At 40.7% G+C, this 18,553-nt stretch overlaps 1 protein-coding gene across 2 annotated transcripts in view; it reads left to right on the top strand.

Moving 5' to 3' along the window:
- Positions 1 to 18,553, top strand: part of BTK (Bruton tyrosine kinase) — a 31,762-nt gene that overhangs the window by 9,598 nt on the left and 3,611 nt on the right. For both annotated transcript variants that reach the window (XM_027053803.2, XM_027053804.2), the window contains exons 4-17: positions 2,707 to 2,775; positions 4,338 to 4,419; positions 10,465 to 10,593; positions 10,906 to 10,973; positions 11,908 to 12,095; positions 12,522 to 12,584; positions 13,160 to 13,214; positions 13,492 to 13,571; positions 13,730 to 13,857; positions 14,659 to 14,733; positions 15,211 to 15,382; positions 15,903 to 16,119; positions 17,387 to 17,451; positions 18,278 to 18,396. In XM_027053803.2, coding sequence (XP_026909604.1) covers positions 2,707 to 2,775; positions 4,338 to 4,419; positions 10,465 to 10,593; positions 10,906 to 10,973; positions 11,908 to 12,095; positions 12,522 to 12,584; positions 13,160 to 13,214; positions 13,492 to 13,571; positions 13,730 to 13,857; positions 14,659 to 14,733; positions 15,211 to 15,382; positions 15,903 to 16,119; positions 17,387 to 17,451; positions 18,278 to 18,396 — 1,510 coding nt within the window. The remainder of the gene's footprint in view (positions 1 to 2,706; positions 2,776 to 4,337; positions 4,420 to 10,464; positions 10,594 to 10,905; positions 10,974 to 11,907; positions 12,096 to 12,521; positions 12,585 to 13,159; positions 13,215 to 13,491; positions 13,572 to 13,729; positions 13,858 to 14,658; positions 14,734 to 15,210; positions 15,383 to 15,902; positions 16,120 to 17,386; positions 17,452 to 18,277; positions 18,397 to 18,553) is intronic.

Below are 18,553 nucleotides of genomic sequence, written 5' to 3'. Positions count from 1 at the left end.
GATTGAATTTTTTAAAAAAAATCATTTATTATTTTTCCTTATTATAGAAACTCTATAAAATACTTTAAAAAGCACAATAAAGAAGATAAAACCATGCATAATCCCATTATCCAGGTAAAACAGCTATTGTATGTTGGTATACAGAGTTTCAGATGTTTTTCTCCATTAGCAACACACATATTCATACTAATATGTATGTTATACATTTATTTTTTAAGCCTATTTATTTAAGTAATCTCTACAACAAACATGGAGCTCAAACTCACACCCCCAACATCAAGAGCCACATGCTTTTCTGCCTAAGTGTGCCAGGCACCCATATGTTAGGTATTAAAAACATAGAATCATACTAAACATCTTGCTTTGTAACGTTTTCAATTTAACAATATATGGAATATTTTCCCATGACAATAGATACTTTTTAATAACGTGATTTTAATGACTATGTGGTATTCTCTATTATGAATATATTGCAATTTGTTTAACTGACCTATTACTACACGTTTGTTTCCAACTTGATATTATAACCATGTTAAGAATATCCTTGCATACATCTTTATGTACATTTGCTATTCATTTCCTTAAAATAACTTCCTAGAAGTAAAATATTGTTCTTCCCTTTATTAAATTTGTACAATTTGGTTATGTTTATCTTTATATTCTATTTTCTAGAGTGGAATTTAAATTTCATGCACTCCTACAAGCTATGTATGAGAGTATCTCTATTTCTCTACATTCTTTCCAGTATCAGACATTTTAAATATTTGTTAATTTGGCAGCCAAGAAAAGTGATATTTCATTTCTGACTTATTTTGCAATTTTTTGTTACTCATAAGTTTGAATGTTTATGTCTTACAGCTTATTTATATTTTTCCATCTGTGAATTGCCTGCTCATTTTTTTTGCCCAATTTTCTGCTCAAATGTTTACCTTATTCTTAGTACTTTTTAAGAGATCTTGATATATTAAGAGCATTAATGCTTAGAGTGCCTGGGTGCTTCAGTCAGTTGTGTCTGACTCTTGATTTTGGCTCAGGTCATGATCTCACAGTTCGTGAGTTCGAGCCCCATGTCAGGCTCTGTGCTGACAGTGCAGAGCCTGCTTGGGATTCTCTGTCTCCTTCTCTCTCTACTCCCCCTCTGCTCATTTTCTCTCTGTCAAAATAAACATTTTTTTTAAAAAGAGTATTAATCCTTTAACTGTAATATGTGTTGAAAATATTTTTCCCAGTTTTTCATTTATATTTTAATTTTATGGTGTTTTTTACTTGTTCATTTTTACCATACTGGGTTTTAAAGTCTATGCCATCAAGTTACTTCATCTTTTTCCTAATGTTTCTAACCTTTAGCATTATATTGGAAAGGCCTTGTCTCCCACAAGATTATACATACAGTCAATATGTTTTTTTTCTCAGTCATTCATAATTCCATTTTTATATTAACCTCTTGAATCCATCCAGAATTTACTTTGCTGTATGGTGTGAAATAGCCACCTAACTCGCCCTCAACACACATACCAATATTAGTGGTAAAATGTTTGTCCCAGCACCACTGATTGAGTGACCTCCCTTTCCTTGATGGTTTGAAATGTGTGAGTTTTTTTTTTTTTTTTGAACACGTATGTCTGGTTCTTATGGATATGTGTCCCTATTGGGTTAAAGGAAGCAATCTCTAATAAGAATTGTCTGTGCAGGAATGTCTTCTGGAGCCACTGCAAAGGACTCCCAGTACCCAAGGAAATCCAAAAGACAGCAATGTATCAATTAACAACCATGCTCTCTTCTTTTTTTAAGTTGTATTTTTTTAATGTTTATTTTTGAGAGACAGAGAATGAGCAGGGGAGAGGCAGAGAGAGAGAATCCAAAGCAGGCTCCAGGCTCTGAGCTGTCATCACAGAGCCCGACGTGGGGCCCAAACTCACAAGGCATGAGATCACGACCTGAGCCGAAGTCGGATGCCCAACCGACTGAGCCACTCAGGCACCCTTAAGTTGTTATTTTAATTCTAGTTAGCTAACAGGCAGTGTTATATTAGTTTCAGGTGTACAGTATAGTAATTCAATAGTTCCATACTTTCCCTGAGCTCATCACAAGTGCACTCCTTAATTTCCATCACCGGTTTAACCCAACACCCACCCACCTCCCCTCTGGTAACCACCAAATTGTTCTCTATACTTATCTGTTTCTTGCTTTGACTCTCTCTCTCTCTCTCTCTCTCTCTCTCTCTCTCATTTTTTCCTTTGCTTGTTTATTTTGTTTCTTAAATTCCATATTGAGTGAAATCATATGTTTTTTGTCCTTCTCTGTCCAACTTACTTTACTTGGCATTATACTCTCCAGTTCCATCCATGCTTCAAATGGCAAGATTTCACTCTTTTTAATGGATGAATAATATTCCATTGTATGTGTGTGTGTATATGTCTATATCTATATCTATATCTATATCTATATCTATATATCTATATATCACATCTTCTTTAACCATTTATTAATGGATGGACATTTCAGCTGCTTCCATATCTCAGCTATTTAAGTAATACTGCTATAAACATAGGGGTGCATGTGTCCCTTTGAATTAGCGTTTTTGTATTCTTTGGGTAAATGACAAGTAGTGCAATTGCTGGATCATAAGGTAGTTCTATTTTTAACTTTTTAAGGAACTTCCACACTGTTTTCCACAGTGGCATGTGCTTTCTTCTTTCATTACAGAGAAGGGGTGAAGAATCCAGTGAAATGGAGCAGATTTCAATCATTGAAAGGTTCCCTTATCCCTTCCAGGTAAGGTATTTTCTCTCACCAGCTCTCAAAGTTAGCTGTAATGTAATAATTAGGGATGGGGTGCAGGGCACAGTGAAGAATACTAGGTCCCAGTGAACAGAAGTTGAGGTGGATAAGGACACTCAAGTGAGAAATGACACTGACATGGGCTAAGAGTGTTTGTTTTTTTTTTTCTATTTTCCCAATTTAACACAGTACCTTTTAGTCCCTACACCTCAAAGAGAATCCATAATGGCAGTAATTGTATTATGGCATGTCTTGTCTATGGTAACTACATTAAGAAAGATGCTCTGTTGAGTGAGCATTTCACTTCCTTCTGGTTCTGCCTATCTGTCTAATGGTGGTCATGTGGGTTGAAAAGACAGAAAAGGGGAGGGAAGGAGTAGTATTAGGAAGTTCAGTATGGGGAAGGCTTATTAGACTTATACATAAACCTAAATTCTATTCAAGTCTGAAATAACTGAAAAGCCACATAGATATCTGTTTCATAGGTGCATTTTAATCCATGAGGGAGAGCAAGAGCTTCAGATTCAACCTTCAGTTTGGCTTGCTTACATCCTGAAAACTGTGTAGGTCATATGTTGTGAATATAGCAGCCTCTGCAAACAGTGAAAGCCAGAAAAGGAAGTGGGAAGTCTCAGGGGAGGGGGCTTTCTGTCTTGGATTTATGAGCACAGCAAGACTAACAAGCAAAAAGAAAAATTTGCAAGGATCTTGTTCACATCCTTGAGTGTATCAAAATTTACAAAACCTATGAAGGAGGAGTGTTTTAGACATCGTTTTTACTACTGTTGTTTTTCAACAAGATGATGTTGTTTGGCTGGGCTAGTGGATAATACCATTAATTAATTCAAATTAATTTACATTTGATTTCAGAATCCAATATGTAATGTCTGTGAGGATTGGAACCACATGTTTCATGCACCTCTACAATACCAAACACAATGCCTTGTACATGTGAAGTTTTTAAAAAATACTGTTTGATTTGATGACAATGCTTAATATATACTTTACTCTTTTTGAAGTAAATATATACTTTACTCTTTTGTGGTTCCAAACTTGGTTTATTTTGGCAATGGGAGGCCACTAGGGCATGGGAGGAAAATTAGCTCTGAGTTAAAATTTTGTTACATATTATAATCCATATGTACCGATGAAGACTTAAGTTATACAAAACATTACTTCAATTCTCTCCTATACAAACACAAAGTTTAATAAGATCATAACATATTTTTTGTTGGATAAACACAAATCCTGTCTCCATCATGAGTAGAGGGAAATATTATGAACTATGTTTACACACAAATAGAAACACAGGTCAAGAGGATCTAGGACCATTTAAAAAGCTAAGAGCCCCTAAGTCCTACTACCCTGGATATTAATTTGTTCAGGAATTTATCAGACAGCTCACATGACCCCAGCTCCACTGCTGGCTGAAGACCCTAACTTTCTTTGTTTTCCACTATGAATATACAAAGTTGTAGCTTAAGATTATTTCTTTCAAAAATTTTCTTCTTTTTTCTGAATCCTAACTGCTGAAGTCTGTGTGTCCATTGCCTCAGGTTGTATATGATGAAGGGCCTCTTTATGTCTTCTCCCCAACTGAAGAACTGAGGAAGCGTTGGATTCATCAACTCAAAAATGGTGAGAATTATTTTGAAAATAAACTAGTTTTCAAAGAAAGAAGGGAAAAAAGGAGAGGGAGAGGGAGAGAAAGAAGAGAGTAAGGAGCAGGGGGACAGGGAAAGAGAGATGGAGGGAGGGAGAAAAGGAGAGACTAAAGAAGAATGGATGGAAGGAGGGAGGTGACAGAGAAAAAAGAGAAGAGGTGGAAGAGACAAAAGGAAAGAGAGGAGGGAGGCGGGAAGGAGGAAGACAGGGAGGGAGGAAGGAAAGAAGACGATAAATTGTATTTTATCCAATATTAGTGATACAATTGAGTTATTAAACTCCTTTCCTTCCATTATATGAATAAAAGATAACGTACAAGACAAAGAGTTTCAATGCAGTTCCACCATTATCTCTCTAGTGCAATTCTGTAGTTGTAGGCACCTCTATTTCCCTATCTATAAAATAGTCCCACTCTTTCCACCAACTATAAGGGTGGTATGGCATTCAATGGTTATTGCAATATTTCAAATCCTAACTATAAAATATCTAGTTCCCAAAACTTAGATGATTATGAGAATGCTTGAAGTCAGAGCAGAGAAGCTTCTTCCAAGCCCTCTTCTGCCACTAATAAACTGGGTGACCTCTAGCAAGTAGGCCAACAAGCTCCTTTTGAAGCTTAGTTTCTTCTTCTGGAATAGAAATAATAATGGTACCTGCCATACCTACCTCCAGGGTTGTCTTAATGATCAAATGATATAATGTTTATGAAAACACATGGAAAACTATAAAACACTGTATAGGAAAGCATGGTACATCTCTTTCATGGGTAAATATTTTCTAAGGAACTATTTCATGTTCCTTGTTTTGTGAGGACTTAAACTTGCATAGTTTCAGCATTTCACAAAGACCATACAACATGCTCAGATAAACTTGACTCTAAAGTCTTGCAGCACAGGATGCATGCACACATATTTGTGTGTATATATAGCCACATGTCAAGTGACTGAGAGATTAACTGGTTGAGTTGACATCAGGAAAGGCTGCCTAGAGAAACAGGAAGGATGGCAGACTGATAACAGCATGGTTGGGTTATTGCACGACAGCCCTTTTTGTTAACATTTAGATTCTGATATTCGGTGGCTCACCATACCACCCTTATTCACTCCCTTGAGTGCAAGTCTAATTGGCCAAAATAAAAATCACCAAATCTTTCAAGCTGAAAGAGGAGAGGAGAAAGGAAGAAAGGGGTCATTTATTGTATTCTTGCTATGTGCCATACACCAAGCTAGGTACCTTATATTTATTGTCTCATTTAATTCTCACAGCAACCGTGGGTTAAAACAACAATAATAGGGGTGCCTGGGTGGCTCAGTCGGTTAAGTGTCCAACTCTTGGTTTTGGCTCAGGTCATGATTTTGCAGTTCATGAGTTTGAGCCCTGAATCGGGTTCTGTGTTGGCAGCTCAGAGCCTGCTTAGGAATCTTTCCCTCCCTTTCTCGGCCCCTCCCTGGCGTGTGCTGTCTCTCTCTCTCTCAAAACAAATAAATAACTAAATAAATAAACTTTAAAAATAAAAAAATAACAACGCTTAATAAGCACTTATTATGTACCAGGCTCTGTGCCAAGTGCTTCAAATGTACTAGCTTTTAATTCTCATGATAAGTTTATGAAGTATGTATTATTCCCCTATTTATAGATGAGGGAACTGAGGTTCAAAGAGGTTCAGTAACCTGCTCATGGTCACATTCATGGGCACACTTGATGGTAAAGCCTGGATTTTTACCATATCCCTAGGTCTGAATGATTCCAGAGCCTAAGTTTAGTACATAGTTTCATGCTGGTTTGTTCTTAAGCCCAGAAGTTATACCTGTAGTTAGCTGCAAGATATTCTAGAGTAAGGCCATGTTGAGATGGCAAATTGGTGATATCTTATACCACAAAGTCCAGTTCTTTGGATTTTTTTGGGGGGCATGTTTTGAGGTAAGAGGCCTGCTTTAGCCCTAGGGGTACAAAATGAGCACACAGAAGGCATATATGTTTGTATTTCTTTGGTTTCTCTCCACAGTGCCTAATACAGTGACTTGAATGCAGAAAGGGACCAATGGTTATGCTCACTGATTTTTCTGTAAGAGTATACAACCACCACTAACTAGGGCTCCATGTTGATGGACAGCTAGGAGTTAGTTTGGAAATAGGGGAAAGTGGGACATACTGAGCAAGAACCAGAAGAGAAAAAAAAGTGACACATGCAAGTTAGTAACTCCCTTACACTTAAACTACTAATTTCAAAACCAGTCATAAGTTAGCCTAACAAATATTTACTGAGTGTCCACTATATTCAAGGTATTAGCAACGACTGAATATCCAGTGTGTGGGGCGCCTGGGTAGCTCAGTCCGTTAAGGGTCTGACTCTTGATTTTGGCTCAGGTCATGATCTCACAGTTTGCGAGATTGAGCCCGGTGTTGGGCTCTACACTGGCACTGCAGAGTCTGCTTGGGATTGTTTCTCTCTCCCTCTCTCTCTGCCCATCTCCTGTTTGAGCTCTCTCTCTCTCTTTCTCTCTCCTCTCTGTCTCTCTCTCAAAATAAATAAATAATCATTAAGAAAATAAAAAAAAGAATATCCAGCTTGTAAACTTGGCTTATTAACTCAAATGGCAAACTTATAATGCTGATTATGCACTACTATTAAAATTCATTAGGTAAGTAAAACTACAACAACAGTAAAAATAAAGCCAAAACAAATAGAAAACACTACCATTTGAGTTGGGTTATTAGTGTGGATAGGTAGTGTGGGAAGGTACAATTTTGCCTTTTCTTCTCTTGTGTTTCTGAAGGCATTTCATTTCCAGTTGTTCTACACCTGGGTGTATGTCTTCTTGAACCTGCTTGGGCTGACAATATGACCCAAAAAAGTAGGCAACTTGCAACAAAATACCATAGTTGCTGGGGGATTTAGGTGCAAGTCGTAACAATACCAAGACAGCCCCAGGTTCTGCAATGCCAATTGTGAGATAATCTAGGAGGCATGAAGTCCTACTCTAGGGATAAGTTATCCCACTGTAGGATAAAATGCAGCAGTTGAAAATCACAGGCATGAGAAGGAGACTTCATCTGAGTACTGGCTACCTCTGCAGGGTTATTGGCTATTAAAGTGCCTGAGGGAGCCTTCTGAGGTCCTGGATCAGAGTGGTGGTTAAATGGTTGTAGACAAATGTGGCTAGTTGTATATCTTAGATTGCACACTTCATTATGTGTAAGTTATACCTCCATTTAAAAGTAGGGCTTCAGGTACCCCATATCCAGCTGCCTTCTTTTTTCAGTGGCACTTTCCATGCAGAGGTTGTATCCCTGAGGACTTGGGCTCTCTCCTTCCATTTCCTTGAACACAACAGTGGGCACTTTAATGTTATAGCACCACAGATATGTGTCTACATTCACTCTAGAATATTGGTTTGGACAAGCTTAATAGATCCTCTCCTAATTGCAACTTCAAAAATAAGCAAAAGTCCTGACCTCACCAAAAATGAAAGAAAGAGTGGCATTGACAAAACTGCGACAACTAATATAGGGAGGAAGAACTCATTCATAATGAAACAGAATTTTAGACATTATCCTGATAAATATGAACATGAGAGACCAGCCCATCAAGTACTTGGAGAAAGTGCACCAACCATTAGTGCTTCCCAGACAGAGTTGGCCCTATGCATTGGTGAAGTAGTCTTTCCTGGCCCTCTCACTTGGACACTGCCTTAGTTCAGGCTGTAATAAAAAATACCATAGACCAGGTGGCTTAAACAAAAAAACGTTGATTTATCACCATTCTGGAATCTGGGGAGTCCAAGATAAATATGCCAGTGGATTTGGTTTCTGGTGAGAACCCTCTGCCTGGCTTGCAGAATGGCCACTTTCTCCCTCTGTTTTCCTATGGCAGAGAGAGACAGAATCTCTCTCTCTTGTCTCTTCTTATAAGGGCACTAATCCCATCATGAGAATTCCATTCTTATGACCTAATTACCTCCCTAAGCCTCCATCTCCTAATACTATCACATTGAGTGGCTTCATCATATGAATTTCAAGGCAGGGGGGACATAAACATTTAGTCCATAACAGATGAATGTTTTTGAAATTCCCTCCTAGGTAGCTGGAAATACCAGTTCTGGATTAGCCAGCAAGAGAAAGGGTGTCATCTTCAAGGGACACTGTAAGAGGCAGGCATTATTTAGCAATGTAGGGTGAGTTCTTAATGAGTCTTCTGTAGGGAGAGAGGGCAGAAAGCATTATGTGCCTTCATCCGCATATTAGCATAGCTTCGTTTTGTAGAGCAGCCAGTTATTGGTTAAGAATTCTGGTCTGCCAGTGTGCAGGCCTGCACCAGAGGGCCTTCAAATCCCTGGGTGAAGAGTAATGGTGGGAGGACAGAGGGGCAGAGAATGGAGGTAGTGAGAGTGATCAGTCCTGGCTGACATCTGGAATGTTGTTCAGAATTGCCAGTGCCTGGTAATAATAAAAGACAGACTTTTGGTTGGTTTTACTAGTGTTTTAAAATTCTCTAGAGACAATGCAGCCCCTTAGCTTGCACCTCCATCTGACTAGGTCCCACCACCCTGTACCTGGTACAATGGTGAAGGGGAGTGCTGAGAAAGTAAAGGATGAGGTTAAGCAGGGAACAGTGGTTAGAAGTCCTTCAATCCATGTTTAGAAAAGCATCACAATAGTACTTTAAAAAAACCAGCACTTTTGTTAATTTGCCTGTGAAATGCACCTGGCCACCAGAAGCTTCTAGGCTTCCCTCAAAGTCTTAAGTGAATGAATGGAGTGAGACTAGCAAGCTCTTAAGGACTTGAGTTGGTCTCTACAGAGGAAAAATTTGCCTTGTTTTTTAAAAATTTTTTAATATTTATATATTTTTGAGACAGAGAGAGACAGAGCATGAGCAGGGAAGGGGCGGAGAGAGAGGGAGACACAGAATCTGAAGCAGGCTCCAGGCTCTGTGCTGTCAGCACAGAGCCTGACGTGGGGCTCGAACTCACGAACCGTGAGATCATGACCTGAGCCAAAGTTGGACGTTCAACCAGCTGAGCCACCCAGGCACCCCTGCCTTGTTTTTATCTTAAAAAAAAAAAGTTACATGGGCTTCTCCTTAGCAGTAAAGGCTGAAATGTGCAAGTCCTCAAATGTGCATATTTTTAGACCAGCCAAAGTCTTTTTGTCCCAATGATAGCTATTGTCAATTATTTCAGTTGTCTTGGCTCTATCTGTTATGATAGCTATTGTCAATTATTTCAGTTGTCTTGGCTCTATCTGTTATCTGACAACTTGATCCCATGGATGACTTATCTAATTGACTTCAGGCTCAGGTTCTTGAGATGCCACAGTATTAAAAACAGTAATACCAATTCCTCCTATCTGCAAACCACTCTATTCTTTGCAAAGTACTTTGGCTTCTGGGAGACATTTTGAACCTCATGACTCTGTGAAGGAAATGGAGGTGCTGTGTTTATCTCCCACAATGAGCTGAACCCACCTTGGTGGCCCTAGGAAGACCGGAACCATGTTTATTCTAGAGGCAGAATCACTTCATTTGCTCCTGAGCTCCATTCTATTGTCTATTCTATGAACATGGAAAGCCTGATGCAGATAATCTCACTAAAGTAGGTATCTCTAAAAGACCACTCAGGTAGCTGGGACATTGGCATGTTGAGAACTGGAGTGAGTTTGGCATGGGCTTATTGTTTCCTGTATCTGGAAAAGAACACCATAATCAACACGTTGCCTTACAGGAATATTGTAATGGTTACTGGGAAAACAGAGAACATATATATTTTGTTGTTGTTGTTCTTGGGCTCTGGACACATAGGTATTCTTACCACAGTAGTCAGGAGATAGTCATCATGAGAAACCACTGAAGAGGACTGCACAAGAACTCTCCAGGGACAGGGATATGAGCCAACTGGTCCTGAGGAAGGGGCAGTTGTTTGGAGCTCACCACTAACCTTAGTCAAAGAGGAAAACATGCAAATGGTGGATTCTTTGGAATTTCAGATGTGATCTCTTTCTCTCTCTCTCCCATTACAGTAATCCGGTACAACAGTGATCTGGCACAGAAATACCATCCTTGCTTCTGGATCGATGGGCAGTATCTCTGCTGCTCTCAGACAGCCAAAAATGCTATGGGCTGCCAAATTTTGGAGAATAGGAATGGAAGTAAGAGATCTGATCAATATAACTTCTCCCTCTTTTGACCCTATCCACCACCCTTTCAAGGGTCTGTCAAACCCAGGTTTGTACATTTTGCCCACTGCACAAAGGGGCCTGGGAGAGGGGTTTAGCTGGGGCCGAAATCCTGCTGGCACTCTGCTGTCCAAGCTGTGCAACCTGGTACAGGGCTGTACGCACTTAGACTTTTTATAACTTTCTTAAAGGTAATGTATACAAAAGCTAAGTTCCTAATCAAATCTGTCCCTGGGCCCTTTCCTAAGATGCATTCTATATCAAAACTGGTTTCTTACTTTGTAGGTTTAAAACCTGGGAGTTCTCACCGAAAGACGAAAAAGCCCCTTCCTCCCACACCTGAGGAGGACCAGGTATACAGAGAAATTGGTGCTGCTACTGTTTAAATAGAAACTTACAGGGGCACCTGGGTAGCTCAGTTGGTAGAGCATGTGACTCTTGATCTTGGGGTCATGAGTTCAAGCCCCATGTTGGGTGTAGAGATTAATTTAAAAATAAAATTAAAAATTAAAAAAAGAGAAACTTACAGTCACACCCTGAAAGCACACTAGTCTTAGAACTCCCAGGGGACTTAATAATGTTAATTGGTGTTCTTGAGGAAACATGGGATTTGTCCTAATTAGGACTTCCTATTCAGTGGTAAGATAGAGGGCTATTGCAAAGCTCTTGGCAATGATTTAATCCAATCACCTCTTTAAAACAAAACAAAGCCTGATATTTTTAAGTGAAAAATATTTTCAAACATAGAGTTGTAAGAATTTAACAGTGAAAACCCATATACCCAATACTTGATCCTACCACTAGTATATTATTATTGATTTTTTGGTTACTTTTTGAAATCTAAAAACCTCTTTCTCATACTTTATGAGTAAGCAGGGCTGGAGTTATTATGCTCATTTTACAAACAAGGAAACTAAGATTTGGAGCCACTTAGTAGATCCATGTACTTGTTTAATGCCAAGGTTTCTAGATCATGACTGTTCATGGTTTTTGTCTGGGAAGTTTTAAAAATACTGGTGCCTGGGTCCCATCCCCAGATATGTTGGCACTATTGATATAGGAAACAGCCTATGATTATTAGCCACTCTCTAGATGATTCTGATGTGCACTCCAGGCTGAGAAGCCAGCATAGATACTTGAAAACTGGTTGAATAAATGCTGAATAAACATTTTTTTTATTCCTGATTTAGGTTAGACTGGTGTCTCTAGTAAGCCTGAGAGTTGGGGGAGAAGAGGAGAGGGCTTGATATCTAGCCAAAATCCCCTACTTTTTCCTCAACTACACAGATCTTGAAAAAGCCTCTGCCCCCTGAGCCAACAGCAGCACCTGCCTCTACAAGTGAGCTGAAAAAGGTTGTAGCCCTTTATGATTATATGCCAATGAATGCAAATGATCTACAGCTACGAAAGGGTGATGAGTATTTTATCCTGGAGGAGAGCAACTTACCCTGGTGGAGAGCGCGGGATAAAAATGGGTGAGTCCACTCCAGCCCTTCTGGAGCCTTGTGCCCACCTTCTCCACACACATGCAAAATCTTGCATCATGATCCCCCCGTTCAGTATCCCAATCAGAAGTTGTTCTTCCCACACCAAAGTGACTATGCTGTCCTGCCAAGTACTTCCCAGAGTGCAGCTCTACTTGTGGCCACCTCTCGGAGCCTACAAGGTATGGCCCATATGTTGTCATGCGCATATAATCAGCGCTGCACGTGCAGAAGCTACACACTTCACTGGCTTAGCCATGCATCAGTGACATGATCCTCTTTGAGGGAGGAATGTGGTTTATATACCTCCATTTGAGATCTGTTCTGAGCCCGGGGATACAGTCATATGAATCTGTATCCCCCGCCCCTGCCAGGATGGGAAGTACTGGATGATATACCACACTGTCTCCTCTACAGGCAGGAAGGCTACATCCCTAGTAACTATGTCACCGAAGCAGAAGACTCCATAGAAATGTATGAGTGAGTATGCTTATGTTCCCAGCACACAGTCTTCCCAGACCAATGGAATATAATGTATACATTCTTATACTTTCAGTAAAATTTTTATTTTAAGATACTTACTAAAGCCACTGCCAACTGGGTCAAATGATGCCACCACCCTAAGTCAGTGGGTATGTCTTACCCTCACCCCAAACACTCTTTTCTTATGAGAGCTGGAGAGGTCATCACACAACCTCACCTACCCAAATTCAGAAGAACCATTCAAAGAAAAGTATTTGACAATTTGATAAGAAAGGGTGAAAACGTCAAACTTCTGTTGTTTTCCTTTCTCCCTAATCATGTAAATGGATTATCCTTGAATGTCCTGTCCCTAATCCCTTCCTTGAACCCCTTTGCCTTTTGTCCTGTGCTCTTCATTTCCAACCAGTCTTTGGGAAAGGGATGCTGTGTGCTATGCACATGATAGGTACTCAATAAATAGGAGTTGATTGAACTGACTGAACCACTGGCATAGACGAGCCGTGAAAAGTGCTCTAACCTCTAAGCTGCTAACCCTGTGGCCTAAGAGCCACTGAAGCATTCTCCCTTTACAGGTGGTATTCTAAACACATGACTCGGAGTCAAGCTGAGCAACTGCTAAAGCAAGAGGTAAGTGTGTGACCACAGGCAAATGGCATTCTCCTTGCACAACAAGTGAGGGCTTGCTTCTATCTGTCACCTCAAGGCAAGGCAGTGTCAAGGCTGTCATTTTATTTGGGGGGGGTCTCAATTACACTTTTCAGTATCAAAAGCAATGAGGCTGCAGCTCAAACATGGAACTTGGCAGTAAAATCAAGGCTTCAGTTTTCTCTCAGGTTTGGGCAGGTGGGATGCAGGTGTGAGCACCACTTCCTCCTTAAAGTCAGCTTCTTTTTCATTGTTTCAGGGGAAAGAAGGAGGTTTCATTGTCAGAGACTCCAGCAAAGCAGGAAAATATACTGTGTCTGTGTTTGCTAAATCTACAGGGTGAGCATTACTGTTCCAAGGCCCTGGGGACAAAGGGGAGAGGTTCTTTAACAGTGTGCCTCTCCTACTACCTGTGTGCCTTAAACTCAAAATTCACTTTACTTTGGGTCCTGCTGACCTTTGTTCTCAAGTTGCTGACTCAGCACCCACTTCCTTAGGGACTCTCAAGGGGTGATACGCCATTATGTTGTGTGTTCCACACCTCAGAGCCAATATTACCTGGCTGAGAAGCACCTTTTCAGCACCATCCCTGAACTCATTAACTACCATCAGCATAACTCTGCAGGTGAGTATCAGGGGTACCAGAGAAGAAGGGTGTGACAAGAACCAGTAGAAGCAATTCAGGACAAAGTGGTGAGGGGACAAAAAGCCTCACAAAGCAGTGCAAATTAGCTGTGAAAGAAAACCCTTATGATGCTGGGTAGAGGTCAAGTAAAGAGGCAGTCAAAGGCAGACTTTACACCCAGTACAGACTGACTTCTTATTTGGTGACTGAATCTCAGTGGTAAGGAAAGACATAGAAGATACTGGTAACTAATAAATCAGCAAGTATTCATTGAGTTCCTATTGTGTCCTCAGCAGTTTTCTTGATACTGGAGGAGAACACAGTAATTAGTCAAGGTCCTTGCCCTCAAAGAACATACAGATTAGAAAATATCAGAAGACAGTTTCTAAGTCTGGTAGGCATTTGAAAAACTGGGAGATTGGTGAGGGCATGAATATATTGAGAAGACTTGTTGCTGTCTGCTATCCCCATGCAAGGCAGTGTCAAGGCTATAATTTTATGGGGTCCCAATTACACTTTTCAGTATCAAAAGCAGAAGTAGAATGTGAGCTAAGCCTGGGCTTGGAGGTGGGGATATATTTAGTTGGGGAGTGTATTTCAATTAGTATTTATCTCTTTTTTTCTGAAAATCCTTTTGTGAAAGGAGAAACTTCCAGAAAAATTTGGGCTCGTGAAGATCTTCTGGGATTCAAAATGTACCAGAAAGATAAATATCAGAAGTGTAAGGCTTTAAGCGAGGGTGTGTATGACATCCCACCTCCTACACTGCACCAGCAGCGTGACCCTCTTTGTATGTTTCAGGACTCATATCTAGGCTCAAATATCCAGTGTCTCAACAAAACAAGAATGCACCTTCCACTGCAGGCCTGGGCTATGGTAACTTCTTATTTCTCTAGGGTAGGGTGGACTGATCAGTTGCAAGGACCACCTTTGGCAGACCCAATTAGACCTTGCAGCACATTGTTCTGCACCAGCTGCCTCAAGGAAGATTAAAACAAAGCCAAACAAGTTATTTAATAATTCTTCTTGCCCTGGTGGCTCCTACTGGGACTGCAAAAACAGATTCATAAAGGGATTATTTTTTAATTGTGGTAAAAAAAATAACCATAAAGGAATTTTAACAGATTGTCTAGTTTCTCCTTCCTTTATGGCTAATTGGCACCTAAAATTCCAATTCCTTCAACCAGTAACCACCCTGTCCCTGAGATTTTCCCAGGCAAAGAGACATTAGTACTCCTGAACATTTCCTTTTTACCACTTGCCTATTACTACCCCTAGTAGAGATTCTTATCTATTGTAGGAATTATACATACATGACTCCCAAAGAATCGTATCAAGGCTTTGTTGTTATAGGATCATGGGAAATCGATCCAAAGGACCTGACCTTCTTAAAGGAGCTGGGGACTGGACAATTTGGGGTAGTGAAATATGGGAAATGGAGAGGCCAGTATGATGTGGCCATCAAGATGATCAAAGAAGGCTCCATGTCCGAGGATGAGTTCATTGAAGAAGCCAAAGTCATGATGTGAGTTACAGCCCAAACTCAACTCTCAATCCAGTTGCTGGAGTCTAGGAATTACCAGGACTGTTTCCACTGTGGCTTAAGGTGACCTAGAGTAGGAGAGATTTGGGACCAGGGCCTGAGGTCAATCTTTGATTGGTGGGAATACTAACTGCTGAGGTAATCATTTATTTATCTTAGATATTGGTTGATAATAGTGTTGATCACAGGGTTGTACCATCTCAGTAGCATTTAAGGATAAATGTGAAAAATGAAAATTTCAAAAGGAAGACTGATTCTGATTACCCTTATTATTTAGTTAGCCCTGGGCTTATTTTCTGTTCTATTGACAGGCTTCAAATCCCTCTCTACTCTCACATATTAGGCATATTTGTGGTTTAGGGTGGGAAGGAGGAAAGTCAACTTGTTATCATGGTCCCTTACCTGATACTCTACTTCCAGGCCAACATTTTTCCTCTCCAGCCCCTTTCTGATTAGTATGCAGAGCCAGAAAGGGAGGACTGGTTTGTTGCCTCTCCTGTAGGAATCTTTCCCATGAGAAGCTGGTACAGTTGTATGGCGTCTGTACCAAGCAGCGCCCCATCTTCATCATCACTGAGTACATGGCCAATGGCTGCCTCCTGAACTACCTGAGGGAAATGCGCCACCGCCTCCAGACTCAGCAGCTGCTGGAGATGTGCAAGGATGTCTGTGAAGCCATGGAATACCTGGAGTCAAAGCAATTTCTTCACCGAGACCTGGTAGGACCTCAGAAGGATTGGCCTGGGACCAAGGACCGAGGGGGTGAAAGTAGCAGAGGAATATATATAGTACATGGATGAGGAGGGTTGCTGGAATCATCATTTCAGTTTTATCTAGAAGGCATTAAGAGTTAGGTGAACCTATGCTCCAGTGGTCAACCAGTCAAGGATCTCTAGCCCCAACACAAGTTCTGCCATGGTGGTAGCTAGAGCTGTCACTCACTCGCATCCCCTACCACAGCAAGTAAAAATGGTGGGGTCCTTCAGGACAGAAGGGCAACCCTGCTTCCCATTGGGGCTGCTCCTGGCACAGAACCTCATTTGGTTACATCAGAGTACATTTGTACATTTGGGTGCATTTGTTCTTTTATAAAAAAAATGTTGTATGTTACTTAGCAAACACTTAAAAACACATTTAAAAAAAAACTGAGGGCACCTGGGTGGCTCAATGGATTAAGCATCTGACTCTTGATTTCATCTCAGGTCATGATTTCACGGCTTGGGCGTTCAAACCCCACATCAGGCTCTGTGCTGAGAGCGCGGAGCCTTTTTGGGATTCTCTCCCCGCCCCCTGCCCCTACCCTGCTTGTGCTCGCGCGCGCGCGCTCTCTCTCTCTCTCTCAAAATAAATAAATAAACATAAAAAGTGTTTTCATTAAAAATAAAAACTGAATTTCCAGCTTGTCTTGAAAATCTTGACCATCTTGAAACACCAGGCCCATTCTCACAGACCATGCTAACAGTCTACTGGTGCTGAGGAACAGCTACCTCCTTCAGACCAACTGCAGGCCTTGCATTTTCCTGCAATCTACCCTCCCCACTTCACTCTCTCATTTTGCCTGTGCCTGCCTGGCCTCTAGAGGCATCAGAGTTTGTGCCACTGCTTATTTCAGGGAGGCCAAGGCTCAAATTGTCTTAGCCCACTGGCAGAAAAGCAAACCAAACAAAACAAACTTGCCTTCTGTTTTCCCTAATTCTCTCAACATTTTGGTAGAGGAAGAGGTGTCATGGAATCATCACTGTGAATGGAATCATTCTGCGTGCCCTCAATGTTTTACTTATGTCTACATAGCAGGTTGCTTTAGATGTATGGGAAATGTATCCAAGTTTCTCAGTGGCAACAGCTGACTCCTGCTGGGTGGGAAAGTGTCTCTGGAGTGAAAGAGATGAAGCTTCCCTGGCTTCATTCCCCTGGTGGGCAGAAGCTTTGTGCCTTTGTGACCTGTATGTCAGGGCCAGAGTCTCACTGGTAATTGTTGTACTACAGGCAGCCCGAAACTGTTTGGTAAATGATCAAGGAGTTGTTAAAGTATCTGACTTCGGCCTGTCCAGGTAAGTGTATCTTTTTCATCTTTCCCTCTACCAGTAAAATAAGGGTGCTTGGGTGACTCAATCATTCAAAGTGTCTGACACTGGCTCAGGTCATGATCTTGAAGTTCGTGAGTTCAAGCCCCGCGTTGGGCTCTGTGCTGACACCTCGGAGCCTGGAACCTGCTTCAGATTCTGTCTCCCTCTGTCTCTGCCCCCTCCCCTGTTCCGTCTCTCTCTCTCTCTCTCTCTCTCTCTCTCTCTCTCTCTCTCTCTCTCTCAAAAAATGAATTAACATTAAAAAAAGTAAAAGTAAAAATAGCACAGCACAAACATGAGGCAGCATTATTGTTTTTCACCCTCTCCCTTTCTTTTATCCCCCTCATTCTAGTCTTTCTGTTCCTTTTCTTTCTCTGAATTATTTAAGTCACTTCTTTTGTCCTTTGTATCCTTCTCCTCTATTTTGTCATTCCCTCTTTCTTTAGCCAATTTCTCCAAATATGTTGTTTTTGATTTGTTAATCCTGTTGTCTCTACTCCTGAGCCTCCTTCTTTACTAATTAGTCTAATTCCCACGGGCAACTACAGACTAGAAGGAAGGAGAAAAGACAAAGAAGGACAGAGAAGAAGAAGGGAGTATTATTTCACTTCATACTTTCTGTAACCATATTATTAATCAAGAAAGCTAATTCAGATAAGAAAACAGGATTACATTAAAAATAACTTTTTAAAAACATACTGATTGGCCCATAGGCATGCATTTGTGCAGTTCATATGACTGTGCCAAGAAAGTTTAAGCACATGTCAAGCTCTTCAAATCCTAACAGTAACAAGTCTTGAACCATCCACAGGTATGTCCTGGATGATGAATACACAAGCTCAGTAGGCTCCAAATTTCCAGTCCGGTGGTCTCCACCAGAAGTCCTTATGTATAGCAAGTTCAGCAGCAAATCTGACATTTGGGCTTTTGGTGAGTGGATAAAATTATACAGATTATATAGCTCAAAGGAAGGGAAAGCAGTGGGGAAATTGCCACTTTGTAGCCTGCACACAGAGGTTACTATTTGTTGTTTTCATTCTTCTAATCCTTAGGGAGTGCTTACTATTGTCAGGCACCACAGGGGTTC

This window comes from Acinonyx jubatus, chromosome X (genome assembly GCF_027475565.1).
Source record: "Acinonyx jubatus isolate Ajub_Pintada_27869175 chromosome X, VMU_Ajub_asm_v1.0, whole genome shotgun sequence".
NCBI lineage: Eukaryota > Metazoa > Chordata > Mammalia > Carnivora > Felidae > Acinonyx > Acinonyx jubatus.
This window is presented reverse-complemented; position numbering and strand designations above follow the sequence as displayed.